The sequence below is a fragment of the Nicotiana tabacum genome, chromosome 16 (assembly GCF_000715075.1).
Source record: "Nicotiana tabacum cultivar K326 chromosome 16, ASM71507v2, whole genome shotgun sequence".
Taxonomy (NCBI): domain Eukaryota; kingdom Viridiplantae; phylum Streptophyta; class Magnoliopsida; order Solanales; family Solanaceae; genus Nicotiana; species Nicotiana tabacum.
The window spans coordinates 33,978,561-33,994,678 of NC_134095.1; the positions used below are offsets into that span (position 1 = coordinate 33,978,561).

At 37.7% G+C, this 16,118-nt stretch overlaps 1 protein-coding gene across 3 annotated transcripts; it reads right to left on the reverse strand.

Annotated features, from left to right (window-relative positions):
* Nucleotides 1-598: 598 nt before the first annotated feature.
* Nucleotides 599-14,608, reverse strand: LOC107789232 (uncharacterized). Of its 3 annotated transcripts, none has more exons than XM_075232726.1 (24): nucleotides 14,334-14,595; nucleotides 14,119-14,201; nucleotides 13,944-14,007; nucleotides 13,060-13,695; nucleotides 11,243-11,484; nucleotides 11,041-11,115; nucleotides 10,822-10,956; nucleotides 10,595-10,713; nucleotides 10,208-10,513; nucleotides 9,880-9,967; nucleotides 9,653-9,758; nucleotides 9,455-9,568; nucleotides 8,816-8,979; nucleotides 8,611-8,731; nucleotides 8,168-8,392; nucleotides 7,899-8,089; nucleotides 6,846-7,013; nucleotides 6,655-6,760; nucleotides 4,213-4,350; nucleotides 3,333-3,494; nucleotides 3,056-3,256; nucleotides 1,352-1,546; nucleotides 1,204-1,275; nucleotides 599-1,099 (listed from the first exon to the last, which is right to left on the reverse strand). In XM_075232726.1, the coding sequence occupies exons 3-24, from the start codon at nucleotides 13,989-13,991 to the stop codon at nucleotides 947-949; spliced, it is 3,765 nt and encodes a 1,254-aa protein (XP_075088827.1). In that variant the 5' UTR covers nucleotides 13,992-14,007; nucleotides 14,119-14,201; nucleotides 14,334-14,595; the 3' UTR covers nucleotides 599-946. The 3 variants fall into 3 exon arrangements, with proteins under 3 accessions (XP_075088827.1, XP_075088828.1, XP_075088826.1); XM_075232727.1 differs by having other exon boundaries at nucleotides 14,103-14,201; XM_075232725.1 differs by lacking the exon at nucleotides 14,119-14,201 and having other exon boundaries at nucleotides 14,334-14,608.
* Between the last annotated feature and the right edge of the window lie 1,510 nt (nucleotides 14,609-16,118).

Below are 16,118 nucleotides of genomic sequence, written 5' to 3' on the forward strand. Positions count from 1 at the left end.
CAGTGTTTGTTTTAACTCTTTCGGGCCTTTATTTGTAGTATTCCTAGACAATCTATGGAATTGTGACACCAATTTTGGATAGTTTATGTATGGATTGGTATTGACATCTTTATTAAAATATTACATTTCAGTCTTCCGCTTTTAAATTTTCACTGTTTATGCAATGTTGGCTAGCTTTCACTAGTAGGTGTCATCACGACTCCCGAGGGTGGGAAATCCAGATCGTGACAATATGTGATTTAAACTTGTGCTTGGATTCCACACTTTGACAAATATAGCGTTTTTAACTTTTTAACTTGAACTTAGATTCTAGATTTTGACTTGTACTCTACAATTTACATTTTTGTACATTAATATTTTAGAGATATTAAGTTAATAAAGGGTATAAAAGTTTGTCAATATTTAAAGGTTATTTTTGTCTCATAATATTTAGCATAAATTATTCATGTTTTTATAATAATATAGAATATAGATAGATATAGATAACGGTGGACAATCCTCGTCGCTGAGCTACTTATATGGTTGAGTTAGGCAGCAGCTGCCGCTTCTCTTAAGTTTGTAATAAACAAGGAGAGCTGCATATTAACTCTTGCTCGAAGGAAGAGAAATCTGGTAGTCTGTAATTCAAGACCTGGAATAAAAAGTGAATTGCTATACGTCTTTTATATCGCTATTAATACAGCAGGAGCAGTAGAGTAACCTGCTTCCACAACAAAAATGACTGTGTGAGAAACTATATCCTATTCTTCTGTAGCAGGCCTAAAACACCATAAGAGAGCACATCTCCTCAGCACCGACGTCCCCCCCTAATCTGAGGCGAATCCACCTATAGGCTATAGGCTATAGCTACTACACCCTTCTTTCTCTTTTCGTTGTCGGGACCAAAAAGAAACGAAAAAATGAAACTGAAAAGTAAAATGAATAGGACATCTATACATAATTACATCTAGTAATAATAAGTTGGTCCTTTGTTATTTGTTGCATCTCTACAAAGCATGGAACGCACTTCAAGAATGGACCTTGGAGGCTCAAGGTCTTTCTCTTGAAGCGAATTACCTAAAAGCTGTTGCATCTGAGAGGCAAATGTATCATCTAGGATCTGCAAAAGTCAAATACACAAAATGATAAAATTGGATGCACTTTGTGCTAGAATGTTGTTTTAACTTTATAGTTGGTAACTAGCAAAACGATGTTGCTACTTACAGAGACTGCAATTCGCGAGCCCTTGTACCAAGCCCGGTTCTCTTTCCTGCTTTCCAAGAAACTTAGCACGTCCTGCAGCAGAGTGAAATTAGTAATAATTTTTGCACAAAAATGAACACTAAGCTATCAACCATAAGTTCAAACTAACCTGTCCCATCCTGTCCCAGTAGCCTCGACAACTTGCGATGAATACATTAGGCTCAAATATGGTGTAAAGGTGATTTATTGTACTCGTAAGTTGCTCCTTCAATGGCTGCATCTTACTTCTAATGTCTGATTCTATGACACTCTCCTTGGAATCTTGTAAAATTTTCTTCAACTTTGTGTTGCTCTGCAACTTCGTCTGAAGCAGGAACAGTGATATTAGTTTAGTAGTCAGTCTATGGATTGGTTTGAAAGAGATAAAATGCAGAATCTGACTGGTGCTACTTATGAAAATTCAATTATGGGTATCAGTTACGAGTTTCTTTTAATGAATGAATCAAATACTGCTAAATCAGCAGCATAAGATCTGCATAACAGAGCCTACTAAATACATCATGTGCACTTTACTCTCCCCTCAATCCAAATAGTGAAAACAAAAAAAAAGAATTATTTTAGATGAAGCATTGACTTTATTCTCACCTTGTATTTAGTTTCGGCCAAATACATATGCAGCCCCTCAAAGTTGGACCAATTTTCATTTGGACACTTTAACTAAGGCTGTACCTATTGACCACTCTAACCCAACAAAAGCGTGCCAATTAAACACAATAGCTGATACGGCAAGAAAGTGTTTTTTACATCTCTTGACCGCGTGAGTTGATCAAAAACATATTTTTTCTTTTTTTTTTTCTCTTTTTTTTAAAGATCATTTTTGTTTTAAAACCACATCACCAACTTTAATCTCCGAGCCACCTTTAACCATCCCCGAATAAATCACGGATCATCTTACTGGAGCCATTGCAGACAACTCTTGCCGACAAGCTTAACTTCATCTTGATCTTAGCTTCTGTTGTTTAGCTCTAACAACCTTTCACAAACTAAAGACCACTCTTTTTCAACCCCAAAACGCCACCTTCAACCAGATTTTTACACTGGCGTTCTAGTCAACTCAGTCAAGTGAAACCAAACCAGTTATTTCCCATCTTATGAATATTTGGATTATTTATATATCAAATATTTACAGTTTTGAGTGGCCTTAGTGTGACTGTAATTCCTGGTCGTGGTAGTTACAGGTGTTATTTCGTATTGTTATCATCTCACCATCAATATTTCAAAAGATTTAAATTAAAACCAGTAGAATACTGAAATAGCAAATGAACTTAATTTTTGACCAAATAAAAATGGAAGATAAGTGTTGGGTGATGAATGTGATCAAGAAAAGGGCAAAAAGGGTGTTCTGTAGTGTGAAATATATATTAAGAGAAAAAAGGAAGAAAGCTCCGGATTTTGGATGTAGATTTAGAAGAAAAGAAGCAAAAGATGAAATTGTAGAAGAGGAAGAAAGAAGCAAACGAAAAAGCAGAAGACTGAAAGAACAAAGAACGAAGAAGAACAGAGGGGAGGGGACCGGACAGGGGATCCAAAGTTGTCAGGAAGAGGAGGGGTTTTTTAATATTTCCACGTGGCTTTCGATTATTTGTCTGATTTGCCACGTCAGAAGTATTTGTTGTCATGCGCCTGAACTTATTTATGCACATTGTGTGAAGTGTTTAATTGGCATTCTTTGTAAGTGACTTTAGTTCAATATGTATAGACTTTATTATGCCAGCTTTAAGGGGCCGCCTATGTATTTGGCCTTTAGTTTGTGCATTATCTAGGTGGATTCCTTTCAATTTTAGATTTAACCAAAATGTAGGGCAAAACTTACATTTTCTGCGAGCTTCTCGATGACTGCTTGCACATAATTTCTGAATTTAGAGCGAAGCATCACAGTCACCTCACTCAAGCGCTCTCCAGGGGCGGTGTTCCCTCCTTCGGGGATACATGAACCCCAGGACTTAAATTGCTGCTCTATTTTTGGGCGCAGAATGTCAAGCATCCTCTTCATTGAATTCAAAAGAATACCCAGCTGAAAGAAGGAACATGTTTCAGGCCTAAATATATGAATAAAAATTGATGAAGGGCAGAGCTACGAGGATACGTACATCATCTGGCCCAATATATGGGCAAACTGATCTTTTGGCAAGTTTTTGCACATATTTGAGGCCAAACTTCTTGGGTGTCAAATTCTCCTTTAATGGTGACAAGACATCTGCATATTGCTTCTCTAGTGCATCCAAAATTGCTTTCTCAATATCAGCAATGGCCTTTATGACATTAAGAGAAATACAAAAAGAGAAGTGTTAACTATAAAACAAAATAGTAGTTATAACAAAAGAAAAATAAATAAAATGTAACATGAACGCAGAGTGCAACAGCAGCTCGTTTGCTACCATCCATTTGATTCCTTTTATCTCAAGCAAGCAACAATATGTTCACTCACAGAAGAAGAAAATGAAGCAAAAAAGGGAAAATGAAAAGGAAATAAAAATCCCTATGTAACAAGTTTCCTTTTCATACAACATCCCAATGGGGAAGTCTACAATGCACCAGTCCTCTTCAGCAACTAAATAAATCAACCTTGGCACTGGCAGATTATATACTGGTATATCCACACTGTGCACAGTTTCCAGGTTTTAGTAAGGACAGGCAGAAACAGAAGAAACCAAAGAAAAGGGATAATGAGTACTGGGAAATTGGTATTCAATAACTACTGTTTCACTGTTAATCATTCAGAGGTCTGAGATCTACATGTATGAATTGAAAGGTCCGAATGATCAACTTAATCAGTTGTTAGAATTAATAGGTCTTCAAAATGTTCACTACTTTAGACAGTTAATGAACCTTTTGAATGACATGGTTAAAAAATGCAACAAGCTTCAGAAAATTGTACTAAAATCCCCCCCCCCCCCTCCCCGTTTTGCCAACAATAGAATATTTTCATGCATTGAGTAGTAAAGAAAAACAAGAATAATCAGGGCATACATTCTCCAATGCAAATGTGTACTCCGGCCAGCGGCAGATGATGACCTCAAAGTCAGTTAGAGTTTCTTTCAGGCGCTCGTACATTTCATCAACGAACGGGGTTGTTGAATGCTGTGTTTTCACTCCCGACCATTTCACCTGTGAGATAATGAGTTTATTCAGCACCAATCAGGAAAGGATAAAGGATAGAATATATCAGCAGAACGTGAAAACCAGTGCTAACTGAATGCCTATATTAACTTGATGCAGAATTACGGAAGCTGTCAGTAGTGTAAAGAGTCAAATTTTCTTTTCCATATAAGCAAGCATATAAAACTAAGATTCCATTGCTATATGAATTGACCCATCTTAAAAAATTAAGATGAAAGTAGCTGAGATGAGGATGTTGAGATGGACGTGTGGGCATACCAGGTTAGATAGGATTAGGAATGATATTATTCGGGATATGGTAGGTGTGGCCCTCGTGGAGGATAAGATGCGGGAGGCGAGGTTGAGATGGTTTGGGCATGTTAAGAGGAGGAGCACAGAAGGCCCTGTTAGAAGGTGTGAGAGGTTAGCAGTGGTGGGTCTAGGAGGGGTAGAGGTAGGCCTAAGAAGTCTTGGGGAGAAGTGATCAGGCGGGACATGACGCAGCTGGAGCTTACTGAAGACATGACCCTTGATAGGAGGGTGTGGCGGTCGAGGATTAGGGTAGTAGGTTAGTAGGTAGTCGAGCATTCTCCCTATGTCTTCTTGGTGCGATACCATTAGCGTTAGTATGATTTCTCTTTATTCTTAGATTGTTATTACTACTTAGGGGTCGTTTGGTAGGGTGCATAAGAATAATGCTGAATAGGGTGTATTAGTAATGCTGGTATTAGTTATGCTTGCATTAGTTATGCTGGTATTAGTTATGCTGACATATTTCTTATCCATTGTTTGGTTTGATGTATTAAAGCATTGCACAGTTTCTAAAAGAATTGTTTGTTTACAAAAATGTCCTCAAAATTAGTCCACTCGAACTTTTTAAAAGAAACATATGTTGAGAAATGTTTTTATATGAAAAAGTTTTAAAAAAATTATTTTATTTGTCTACCTATATCGTAAAATAAAATTAAATATTTATTTATAAAAAAGGAAATATGCTAAGTATTTATTTATTTACTAGGGATATAATTTTATTTCTCACTATTTGGATTATTTTGAACTTGCATTAATATACTAACTAGCATATTTTAATCAAGCATAAATTTTGAAGGACAATTTTGTCTTTAACTAAGCTAATGCATGCATTAAAACCCATTGCATTGCTAATACCATTGTTTTCTATGCATTAGTTATGCATAGGATAATACCAAATAGGATGTATAACTAATGCTTGCATAACTAATGCATAGGTTCAAAATGTCTACCAAACAATGTATTATTAATACACAAAGCTAATGCATGCATTAGCTTATCTAATGCTTCCTACCAAACGACCCCTTAGTGTTTAAGTGCTTTCTTGGCTTCGACCTTCTTGTTTTATCTTACTGTTGTCACTACTTGTTGGCATGACTTTTTTTCATTCTTTCTTTAGCCGAGGGTCTATACGAAACTCTCTGTCCTCCCAGGGTAGGGGGGTAGGGTTGCGTACATCTTACCCTCCCCGGACCCCGCTTGTGGAAACACACTGGGTTTGTTGTTGTTGTTTAAAAAATTAAGCAAAAGCAATAAATCTAGACCCTAGTAGTTTCAATTACAAGTTCCTTTTAGTTGCTAAATTTGCATTGCATCTGGGAAGCAGTAAGTGAAAACTCCCACACCAAATAAACTTTCCTCCAAATTAAACCCTGCAAAAAGTGCAAGATTTACAACTTCTTATTTAAAATTTTCATTTTCCTCTCAAACAAACGCATGCAAGAAAATGAATTTGATTCTCTTTTACTTTATTGTAAATTTTTCAAGAAAAAGCTTTCTAGCAACTATCTTGACATCCAAATGAAGACTCAATATTTTCAAGCTGCTCCTGTCCTTCTTTTAGGTTACTGAAAATTAAGAAGCCTAATCTAGATTTTAGGTTCTCATCCCTTTGTATACTGGATCCACTTGAAATCCACATCCAGCCTCCACTTACATGCTTACATGCAAAACTCATCATAATAAGGAAGCTGCAAGCATGTTTAAACGAGAGAAAAGAAAAACAGAGGCATTGACTGGCTTAATCCAAAAGATTAAAACGCAAATAATAATAATAATAAATAAATAAATAAATAAAGAATATAGCACAGTGCAAGATTATGTAAGTGAGACGTGCTGGAACGAAAACGAGTTTGATACACACGAATTGCTGTCCGGGAAAATAATCACACCAAACACGTATATCATATGAAATGCGGTTCATCATAGTGGGGGATAATAGAACCAAGTCAAGAGAGAGTAGATAAGGGTTTAAACAGTGCCTGATAAAGCCTCAGTTAGTACCTTGTCCAGCTTGCAAGATTCCAGCAAAGAGAGCCGCTTATCCTGGATCCACAGGATAATATACAAATGGAACAACTCTTTCGCATCAACTCCTCCTTTAATGGGCCTGCACAGGTTGTTTCATAAAACATTACACTATTTAGCATATAAATCTTATGTATCAAAAAGTGCACCTATGAGGCAAGAATTACTTGATATTCCAGCAGGCAAGATCCCTCTGAAAATCTGCTGTTGCAATGACAAGATCAGTCACATGAGGAGAAGGGCCAGCAGGGGGGCATGCAATCAGGAATGCACGCAATCTACAGCAAAGTTCTGCACTATATATGGCTGAGGAAAGATTCGGCAAGTCTATGAAGCTGCACAGAGAATTGAAAACATTGAAACAGTTAGGAATGCTACGAAAAATGACAACAAATAATGATTCTTTTTTGGCATTGGACTCGTTTATTGTACAAGAAATGCTCCTAGGACTCGTTGTCATAAAAGAACATGCTTACTGGTATTATGCATGAAAGAAGAAATGCAGATGCAATGCATAAGCACGAGAGAAAGGGGGCTAAGAAGAGGCAGAGGGGGGAGGGTGGACGGAGGATCATATCTGTTGAGAAAATGGAATTTGGGTCTAACTCAACCTCAAAAGCTAGCTCATTAAGCGAAGATTTCCAAACCATATAAGGAAACAACAGTTCATTCCTCAGCCAATGTGGGACATTTCATACCCTTCTGCAACCCTAGGAGTAACCGTCTTATGCATGGATAATATAACATGGGGCCCGACGTTAGGTAAATTAAGAACAGGGATGGGTTTGGATCTGATACCATGTTAAGAAAATGGACTTTGAGTCTATTCAACCTCAAAAGCTAGCACAAGAGGTGAGGATTGCTCAAGACCATATAAGGAAACAATAACACATTCCCTAAACCATGTGAGACACTTAACAATGTTAACGTTTGTTTTATCAAAAAAGTCAATTCACTTTACCATCTTCGCATATATAATTTGAGTGATGTGAGTAACAACTTGTTGTAATTACTAATCAATCTAAAAGTAAGTTTACTTTAGACACGTACTAATCTTGGTATAGTTTAAAATTAGACATACCTTGGAAGTTTCACTTTACCATCTTCGCATATATAATTTGAGTGATGTGAGTAACAACTTGTTGTAATTACTAATCAATCTAAAAGTAAGTTTACTTTAGACACGTACTAATCTTGGTATAGTTTAAAATTAGACATACCTTGGAAGTATATTTTGATTGTGAATCTCCATATCAGTAAAAATTTCATTTCTGATGTTCATGCAGAGTGACTTCATTTTTTTATAAGCAGTAGACACAGTAACTGCATCCATCAAGAGTCCTTCATTATTCCCGCTGACATATTCATCAGTCTCTGTCAAGTGCCGTCTTGATCTTTTCTTAGCAGCGGCCTGTACAATCAAACATTAATGCCAAAAACTGCATATAAGAAACAGAAGATATAGGGAGATATGTGCCAGCTTCCAGACCTGGAAATAGCTGTACAGTGTGTTCTGAGCTTCAGGAGATAATATATCATGAAGTAGAGAATATAGTTTAACAGCAGGCTCCAATGCAGGTGGTACAACCCCCGTAGCGGGTTTGAAAACATCCATTATCCCTGATGGTGTTGACTCATCCAATGACTTGTAGTTTTCAAAAACCATCGCAAAGATCTGTTCAATCTGGTCCTCAACTTCCCCCAAAATACGATTCTGTAGGTAGCAAGCAAACATTGTGCAAAGTCAGTACTTAGGAGAGAGATGTGAGCAAATTGTAGGCCATGCTTTTATAAAAAAAATACAGACATCGAATACAACTTTGAAGACAATGAAGTCACAGAATAACTTGGAATCATAGAGACACAAGACAGCATCAATGTCCAATCTGCAATATGGGATATATCAGATTCAATTCGGTTTACAAGTGTTACCTCTTGATGACTGAGGGTGCTCTTAGAACGGCCCTTCATTATTACAGGCAACAAAAGATCATGCACAATTGTAAGACAATCAGCAGTTGGTGTTGCGACATCCATGACATATGAAAGGTACCTGAACAGTTGATGTTGCAAAATTAATACAAGCTAGCACAGAATAAGGAGTCGGATAAAACAAGCAAATGTAAATGGATTGTACCTTAATCTAGTATATGCATCAGAAACTCCATAGTATGATGCAAACTCAGTGAGTAACCATTTCCAAGGACCATGTAGTGTCAAGTTTCTTTGTTGGAATTGCTGAATCTTCATTGCAACTTCAAGTGCCAGGTCATAAGCAACAGTTTCTGCAACCGAACCACACTATGATAGGACGAAACCAAAAAAGTGTCAGATTATAGAAATTCGTTATCTAATTGTGCTTTCATTTTCTCCGCATAACTTTTTTGAGCAGGGGATTCCAGCAAATCTTTAATGGTCAAATAAAAGCACATTACACATTTCCACAGAAGAACTCCACCAAGATAACAATAGATAATAAGAAATGAACAAGTCAGCTTCATATGTTTCCATTTCAAAAGAGTCAGCTTCATATCATTGTAATCAAATGTGGGGGAGGAGTGAAATGACGAACAAGACAGGCTCAGTATCTACGGAAGTCCACAAATACTGATTTGAAAGTCAGAAGGTGTTGCATTCTTATCTTCTCTTTTCCTCTCTCTAAAATACATACTTGGAAAGCAATTCATTAAGCAAAATTACATGAGCCAACGTAGATAAATAATTCTTTTACTCTTCTTTTAGTTGTAGAAATGCTTGAAAGCATGACAAAACTCACCTTAAGATGACTATTTTCATCAAATGTAGCTGAGTAATTTATAAAGAGTTGTACTTTGCCAACAAGCTCGTGCTCTGGTTCACGATAGACAGACCACCATCGAAGTTTCTCACCCTGAATGAATCTTTACGTAAGCATCACGAGCTAACTGAAGCAGTTATGATAGTTGATGACTAAGTAGAATTCTGACAGGTTTACCGGTTCTTCAGCAATGGTGGCGACTTGAGCAAGGACACGACCATAATGCTTTCCATTGGAATCCAGGACTTCAACAATTAGGTCATCTCCAAAACTATCTGGAAAGCTGTAAAGATGTTCCCATCACAATCCAAACATTATAGCAGTCCTCCAAAGACAAAATATTCATTTAACAAACTCAATAAAATGGAAGTAGGATGAAGCCTGAAGGACAAAGAGAAACTTACAAAATGTGGGTTTCGCCTGATCCAGGTTGCATCTTTATAGCATCCTCTTCCATTGAACTTTTTAGTCGTAATAAACAATAGTATGTCTCTGATCACATATAAGGTTTCTTGGGTGAGATAACATTTAGCAAATAGAATCATTACCTTATAAATTTTTTATAAAGAAAAAAATGCCTCTATGGTCAGAGTTTTTGTGCCACATAGGTCTTAAAGTGAGAGAGGATGAAAGGTGAATGATATAGAGAAAGGTCAAGTATAAAAATTTCCCACAATACCAATTATTTTAAAGCTCCCTATAAGTTGGTATGTTTTACATGAACTTCTTTACCTTGAACAACTTCATAAGACGACGGACTGCTGCGTAGAGATGTCACACCAATTTTCAGGAGTCCAGAAACTTGCTTTATATACTGGGTGCTCGCCTGCATGTATGCCAAACTCTGGCGCGAGAATGAACCATTTGCAGGTATACGAGGAGCAAAACGGACTTTGCGAACTGCTTGCCACCCTGAAGAGATTGTTGACCGCAAATTTGATAGGTGATATCTAACAGATTCCATCTTTATTTTTGGTGTTTTCAAGGAAGAAAAACTGCAGCCAGTAGGTGGGTCCAGGCCCATTTTAACCTTCCTAACTGCAAAATCAGAATAAGGTCAATGAGAGATTTCTTCGGTAGTATTACCCTGAAATATTGCAAGTAAATATCATGGGTTACCTTGGATCTTCATCTTTCCAACCATTTGCTTAGGTTTTGCGGCAGCCGCCTCCTTAGGAAGCTCTGAAGAGCGATTTACCATTAATTCCTCCTCTGATTGTAATAGAACTTGTTGTAACCTGTAAATCCATACAGGAGACAAGATTAATTGGGTTCTTCATTTACAAGGGCACAAGAACTCTATGAGCACGTATGCTCAATAACGTGGAACAGGAAGAAAAACTGACCTAAACGCATTCCTTAGGAGAGCACATTCACTCTCCAAGAACATCGGAGCTTCCAAGCAACCCCTAGCCCAAGCATGCAGGCAAAGCCTAACACACGCATCATAAGCAAGCACACGATGCCATGGCCCTAGTGCACTGTATTGGACAGAAAATCATCACTGATAATACCTGAAGAGTAACTAGACAATGGACATTTGTTCGCGTTACCAGTAAAGATACCTGGCATGAAAAGTTGGAAGGCGAGCAGGATAAGAACCCGAAGGTCCTCCACTTTCTACAGCAGCAGCTGTCGTCCTGGAAAACATATGCAAGCAGATATAGGCTGAAATTCAGGAAGTACTGTGCTTTCAAAGAAGGAAGGCACTAGGGCCCAAGCAAAAGATATAGCTTTAGGTTTTGCAACTGGTTTGTGAACACTAACCTCACAGGTGAGTCAGAATGATTTGGAACTTTGACCTGGTCGTTTAAGCCAGAAGGAATGTTACTATTTGCCTTAGTTGAGAGACCACTATCTTCTGCTGTAGATTGCACATTAACTGCTCTAGAGGCAGGGACCCATTCATCAACTTCTTTGATTTCGGCAGCAGAACTACAAAATGGAGGTGCACTGGGAACCTCTTCATCAGAAGTGGCCTTCTTCTGTAAATTCCCAGAGGTCATATCCTGCAAGTGATTGAATTAGCTTCACAAGAGCGTGTCCACTTTCTCTAGAAAATACAAGGAACCATGTGATACATGACGAAAATTCCGCTGCACTAGTAGAAAAAATTAAATTCAACTGGCAAACATTCTGCAAAGTGGAAAAGGAAATGTAGCCATCAACAAGAGCTAATCAGATTATTCATCCATCAACCATTATTCTTATTCCATTAGAATGAAGCACATACCTAATAAGCAGCAAGTTCAAAAGTTTATACTAAACATGGATCCTCATCAACTTACAGCGGTTGAACATCTCCTAAGCTTACTAGAAACATCCTTGAGAAATATGGCAATCAATACATCCAGCTGATCCAATAGTAAATCTCATTCAAGATATGATGCAATTGATAATCCATTTGACATATTAAAAAGGGCAACCCGGTGCATTAAGCTCCCGCTATGCGCGGGGTCCGGGGAAGGGCCGGACCACAAGGGTCTATTGTATGCAGCCTTACCCTGCATTTCTGCAAGTTCTAGATTGAATTTATTTTCACAGTGGGGATAGTGCCAGGAGAAAAAAGGAACTGTTGTGCTTTACTCCAGAATGAAATAAGGAATAAGGGAAAAAAAGTAGACAATATCAATAGAAGTATATCAGCTTATCCTTAGTCAACCTCAAAAAAATTCCAAAACTAAGTGACTAACACAATACTGGAAACATGTAGCAACAATAGAGCATTCAACTGGCCACTCATGCCAGGGAGTTCTTTTTAGCCATGAGCAATACTACTTTATACTATTCAATATCCTTTGTTTATTCCACCGAAAACACCTAAAATGGTCAAATTATAATTTGAATAATTATATTGCATAAAAGCTGGATAGATTAAACATTATGCTCGATACTAATCAATGATATCGATTAAGAACAAAAGGTAGTACTTAAATTCTAGATTTTACACAGCACTACGGATGATAAAATTAAAGAACTGCAATGCGGACCACTTCAGAAACTGAAGATAAGTGCATACATCAAAAGAAATAAGGACATGATTAGACATGTTCATTGGGACATAAGAGTTAGAAGGAATCTTCAGGATTGGGAAGCAGCTAAATTCCAAGGCCTAGTTGAAATGTTAGTGAGGACTTATGAAAGTGGGATGTGGGACGAGATGGTTCGTTTTTAGTATAGTCATGTTATCATCAGCTCTTGGTGAGGAAGTAATCAAATTATCCACATTATCAGTTTGGATCCGCTCGGTACCAAAAAAGGTGTGCGTTTTTACTTGGCTAGAAACAAGGGGAGCTATCCTAACAACTGGAAATTTGAAAAAAAGGAGGATTATAGAAATGGCAATGCACAGAATCTGAAGTAAGAGTGCGGATGCATAAATCATACAGGAGCATATTTAGGCAACTTTTGACAACCATTAATGAGGAGCATCATTCCTAAAAAAGATATTTTTAAATGATTGCTTCAATTATGGATAATAACATCGTAGCATAATTCTATGTAACCAAGTTCTAGAGCTAATATCATTTTCGATGAATACAATTAGAAACTCAATTCAGAACATAGCTAACGCAAATTAATACCTTCTGAGTCTTGTTTCCTGTATTCAATCTTGACGGAATGCTGGACGCATACCCCTCAGATGCATAATTTGTTGATCGTGGAACGGTTCCATTATTGGTCCCAACTTGAGTCGAGGAAAACTCAGAGCTTGCAGCAGAATCAGAAGATTCCTCCTCAGTATAAACACTACTTCCAATTGGATTTCTATTAGCTCCTCTCAGCAATCTATCGGCCACATATCCACGACCTCTCCCCAACGTCTCCATTGACGAACTAACATCATCAGAGTACACACTGTCACTTGCATACAGCGCAGTAGCACGCCTTTGTGGGAGATTGTAATATCTTTGAGTGGCTGCAGTAGTGCTAGGAATTCTATCGTCGTGTGGTGATGAATCCAGTGAGTATCTTCCCCCATAAACCTCCTCTTCTGAGTCAGTGATCATGTCATTATCAGAAGCTGATGCACTTTCATCTAAATTTCCAGGAATAACTCTAGATACCGGAATAACTCCTGATAGATGGCCACTACGGAATTTGGAAGGCGGTGGAAGTCCAACATTGCGGCCGCCATTTCTCATGCTGACAATAGGATCAATTCTTGATCTTTGGCTTGAAATAGAGTAAGGAACTTCCTTTGTCTGCTGCCCAGAACCCTGAAGTTTTGAGTTCAATTTTCAAATAATGCAACAAAAATCAAATCAACAACCTCCAAAACTGTCACTATCACACACTGAATTTCAAAATCAAAGTTAAAATCAACCACACAACATGACAAAGATAATCTGATATCTTAAATTCAGACTTCAAAATTTGAAATTTCAAGAATATTAGATAAAAACAAAACCCAGATAGAAATTAGAAGAAAATTTGCAGAAAATTGAAGGGATTAGAGAAATGAGACCTCTCGAACCCACTTGAGGGCGTTATTATCAAGACCCTCAGTGAACATCTGCTTCTGAAATCGCCTGAGTTCACAGAAACAAGAAACTCCAGTAAGAGAAAATCACAATGCATCACTTACATAAGAGCAAAAAACAAAACAAAAGACTATCAAATATACCAGAACAGACAAATACCAGAATGTGTGTTCTGTGTGTGTGTGTGTGTGTGTGTGAGAGAGAGAGAGAGAGAGAGAGGAAAGAGTAGTAATAATCTGATCCTGAAAGAGAGAGAAAGAGAGGATAGAGATCAGTGAAAACAAAAGACTACTCAAAACCCAGAAGAAAGCTCTCTCCTCACTGCTAAAACACAAAAAATAAGGAAGAAAATACAATGTGGTCGGTTCTCGTACCTTAAACGATATCGTTTTTTCTAGGAAGCAGATCACAGAGTAGTGTTACTTCATTGTTGGGTTCGAATTAAAAGTTCTTTTTTTTCTTTTCTTTTGGGTTTTGAGTGAAGGAAAAAGAAAATGAAAAACAAGAATGGCAGAAGAAGAGGGGGATTTAGCCGAAAAGTACTGAGCACGTAGAAATGGAGGGGGTTGACACAACAACAGCAACAAAAACAAAAGAGGAGTCGAACGTTGTAATGGGAACTACCTTTATTGAGTTGTTTCTCTCTTTCTGTTTTCCGGCTTCCTTATACGATAAACAATGAGGAGTCACATGGGAAACTGGGTGGGACCCACAGTTTTCCTCTCGCTTTCTGGTTTTTTCAAAATTCTAGTTTTGGACCCTTTAATTAAAGTCTCATTTCCCCATTTACCCCTTGAAAATTGAAATTTGTAATACTCCTATCCTTTTGTTCACTTCTCATTTGGACCAAAGTACTTCATGTTTTAGTTCAAAATTTGATGTGATGTTCTCTTAATCAAGTTAACTCACTTTATTATTACTAAGTATACAATAATAACCTCGACGAGTAGGGTCTGAGGTGGGTAATGTATACGCAGACCTTACCACTACCTTGTAAAGGTAGTAAATATGTTGTTTCTAATACACGATCGGCTCAAATAAAGCATGGTCACAAAGATATGATAAGGAAATACAGAAGTGGAGAAACTATAGAAAGAGAAGCATTAACAATAGCAAGCAAAATAAGATAACAGAAGCAAAGTAAATAATGGGTAATAATAACATCTAAGAATGGGAATATGAGAATAACACTAGTACTACATACAAATATGAAAAAGGAAAACACTCAACTATAACTAATCCACTACCTTAATTTTCGACCTCTACACCCAGTAGCGTACGCAGAATTTTATGTAAGCGGTGTCGTAATTAATCGGTGTCACGACCCAGACTTCCCACCTTCGGGAGTCGTGATGGCGCCTACTCGTAGAAGCTAGGCAAGCCATGAACTTAGAAATCATTAACTCCTTTATTTTAGAACTTCTTACCAATTGTATTAATAAGGGAATAAATAGTTAAATAACAGCGGAATATGAAATTTAGCGGAAGTCTTAAATAAATAGAAAACGAAAATATCTCAAAGACCATCACGTGCCTCTAACCAGAACCGGGTGTCACAACATCCACGGACTACTAAGAGTACTAAATACAACCGTTTGAAAGAAATATAACATTGTTTGTCTCGAATACATGAGATAACAGAATATAAAATAAGATAGAGGAGACGTCAGGCCTGCGGACGCCTGCAAGGCTACCTCGGTGTCTAGGTGGACTGAAGGCTGGCTCCCGAGCTACTGCTACTGACCAAAGGCTACTCCGGTATCTGCACATAGTGCAGAGTGTAGTATCAGCACAACCAACCCCATGTGCTGGTAAGTGATTGGCCTAACCCCGGCGAGGTAGTGACGAAGCTAGGACCAGACTCAAGATAAACCTGTGCAGTTATATAATATACAGCAGAAATATAAACAGGTAATAACAGTTTTAAAAGGGACAGGAAAACATGATTAGGGGAAACATATCAATTCTATCAGAAACTTAATAAATATGAAAGAACACTCGATGTCTACAATCAATACAACGACAATACTGTTGTGGCGCGCAACCCGATCCCTTATCCTTTAACATTATTGCGGCGTGCAACCCGTTCCACATATATAACTGTTGTGGTGTGCAACCCAATCCAATATAATATCTGTTGCGGTATGCAACCCGATCCA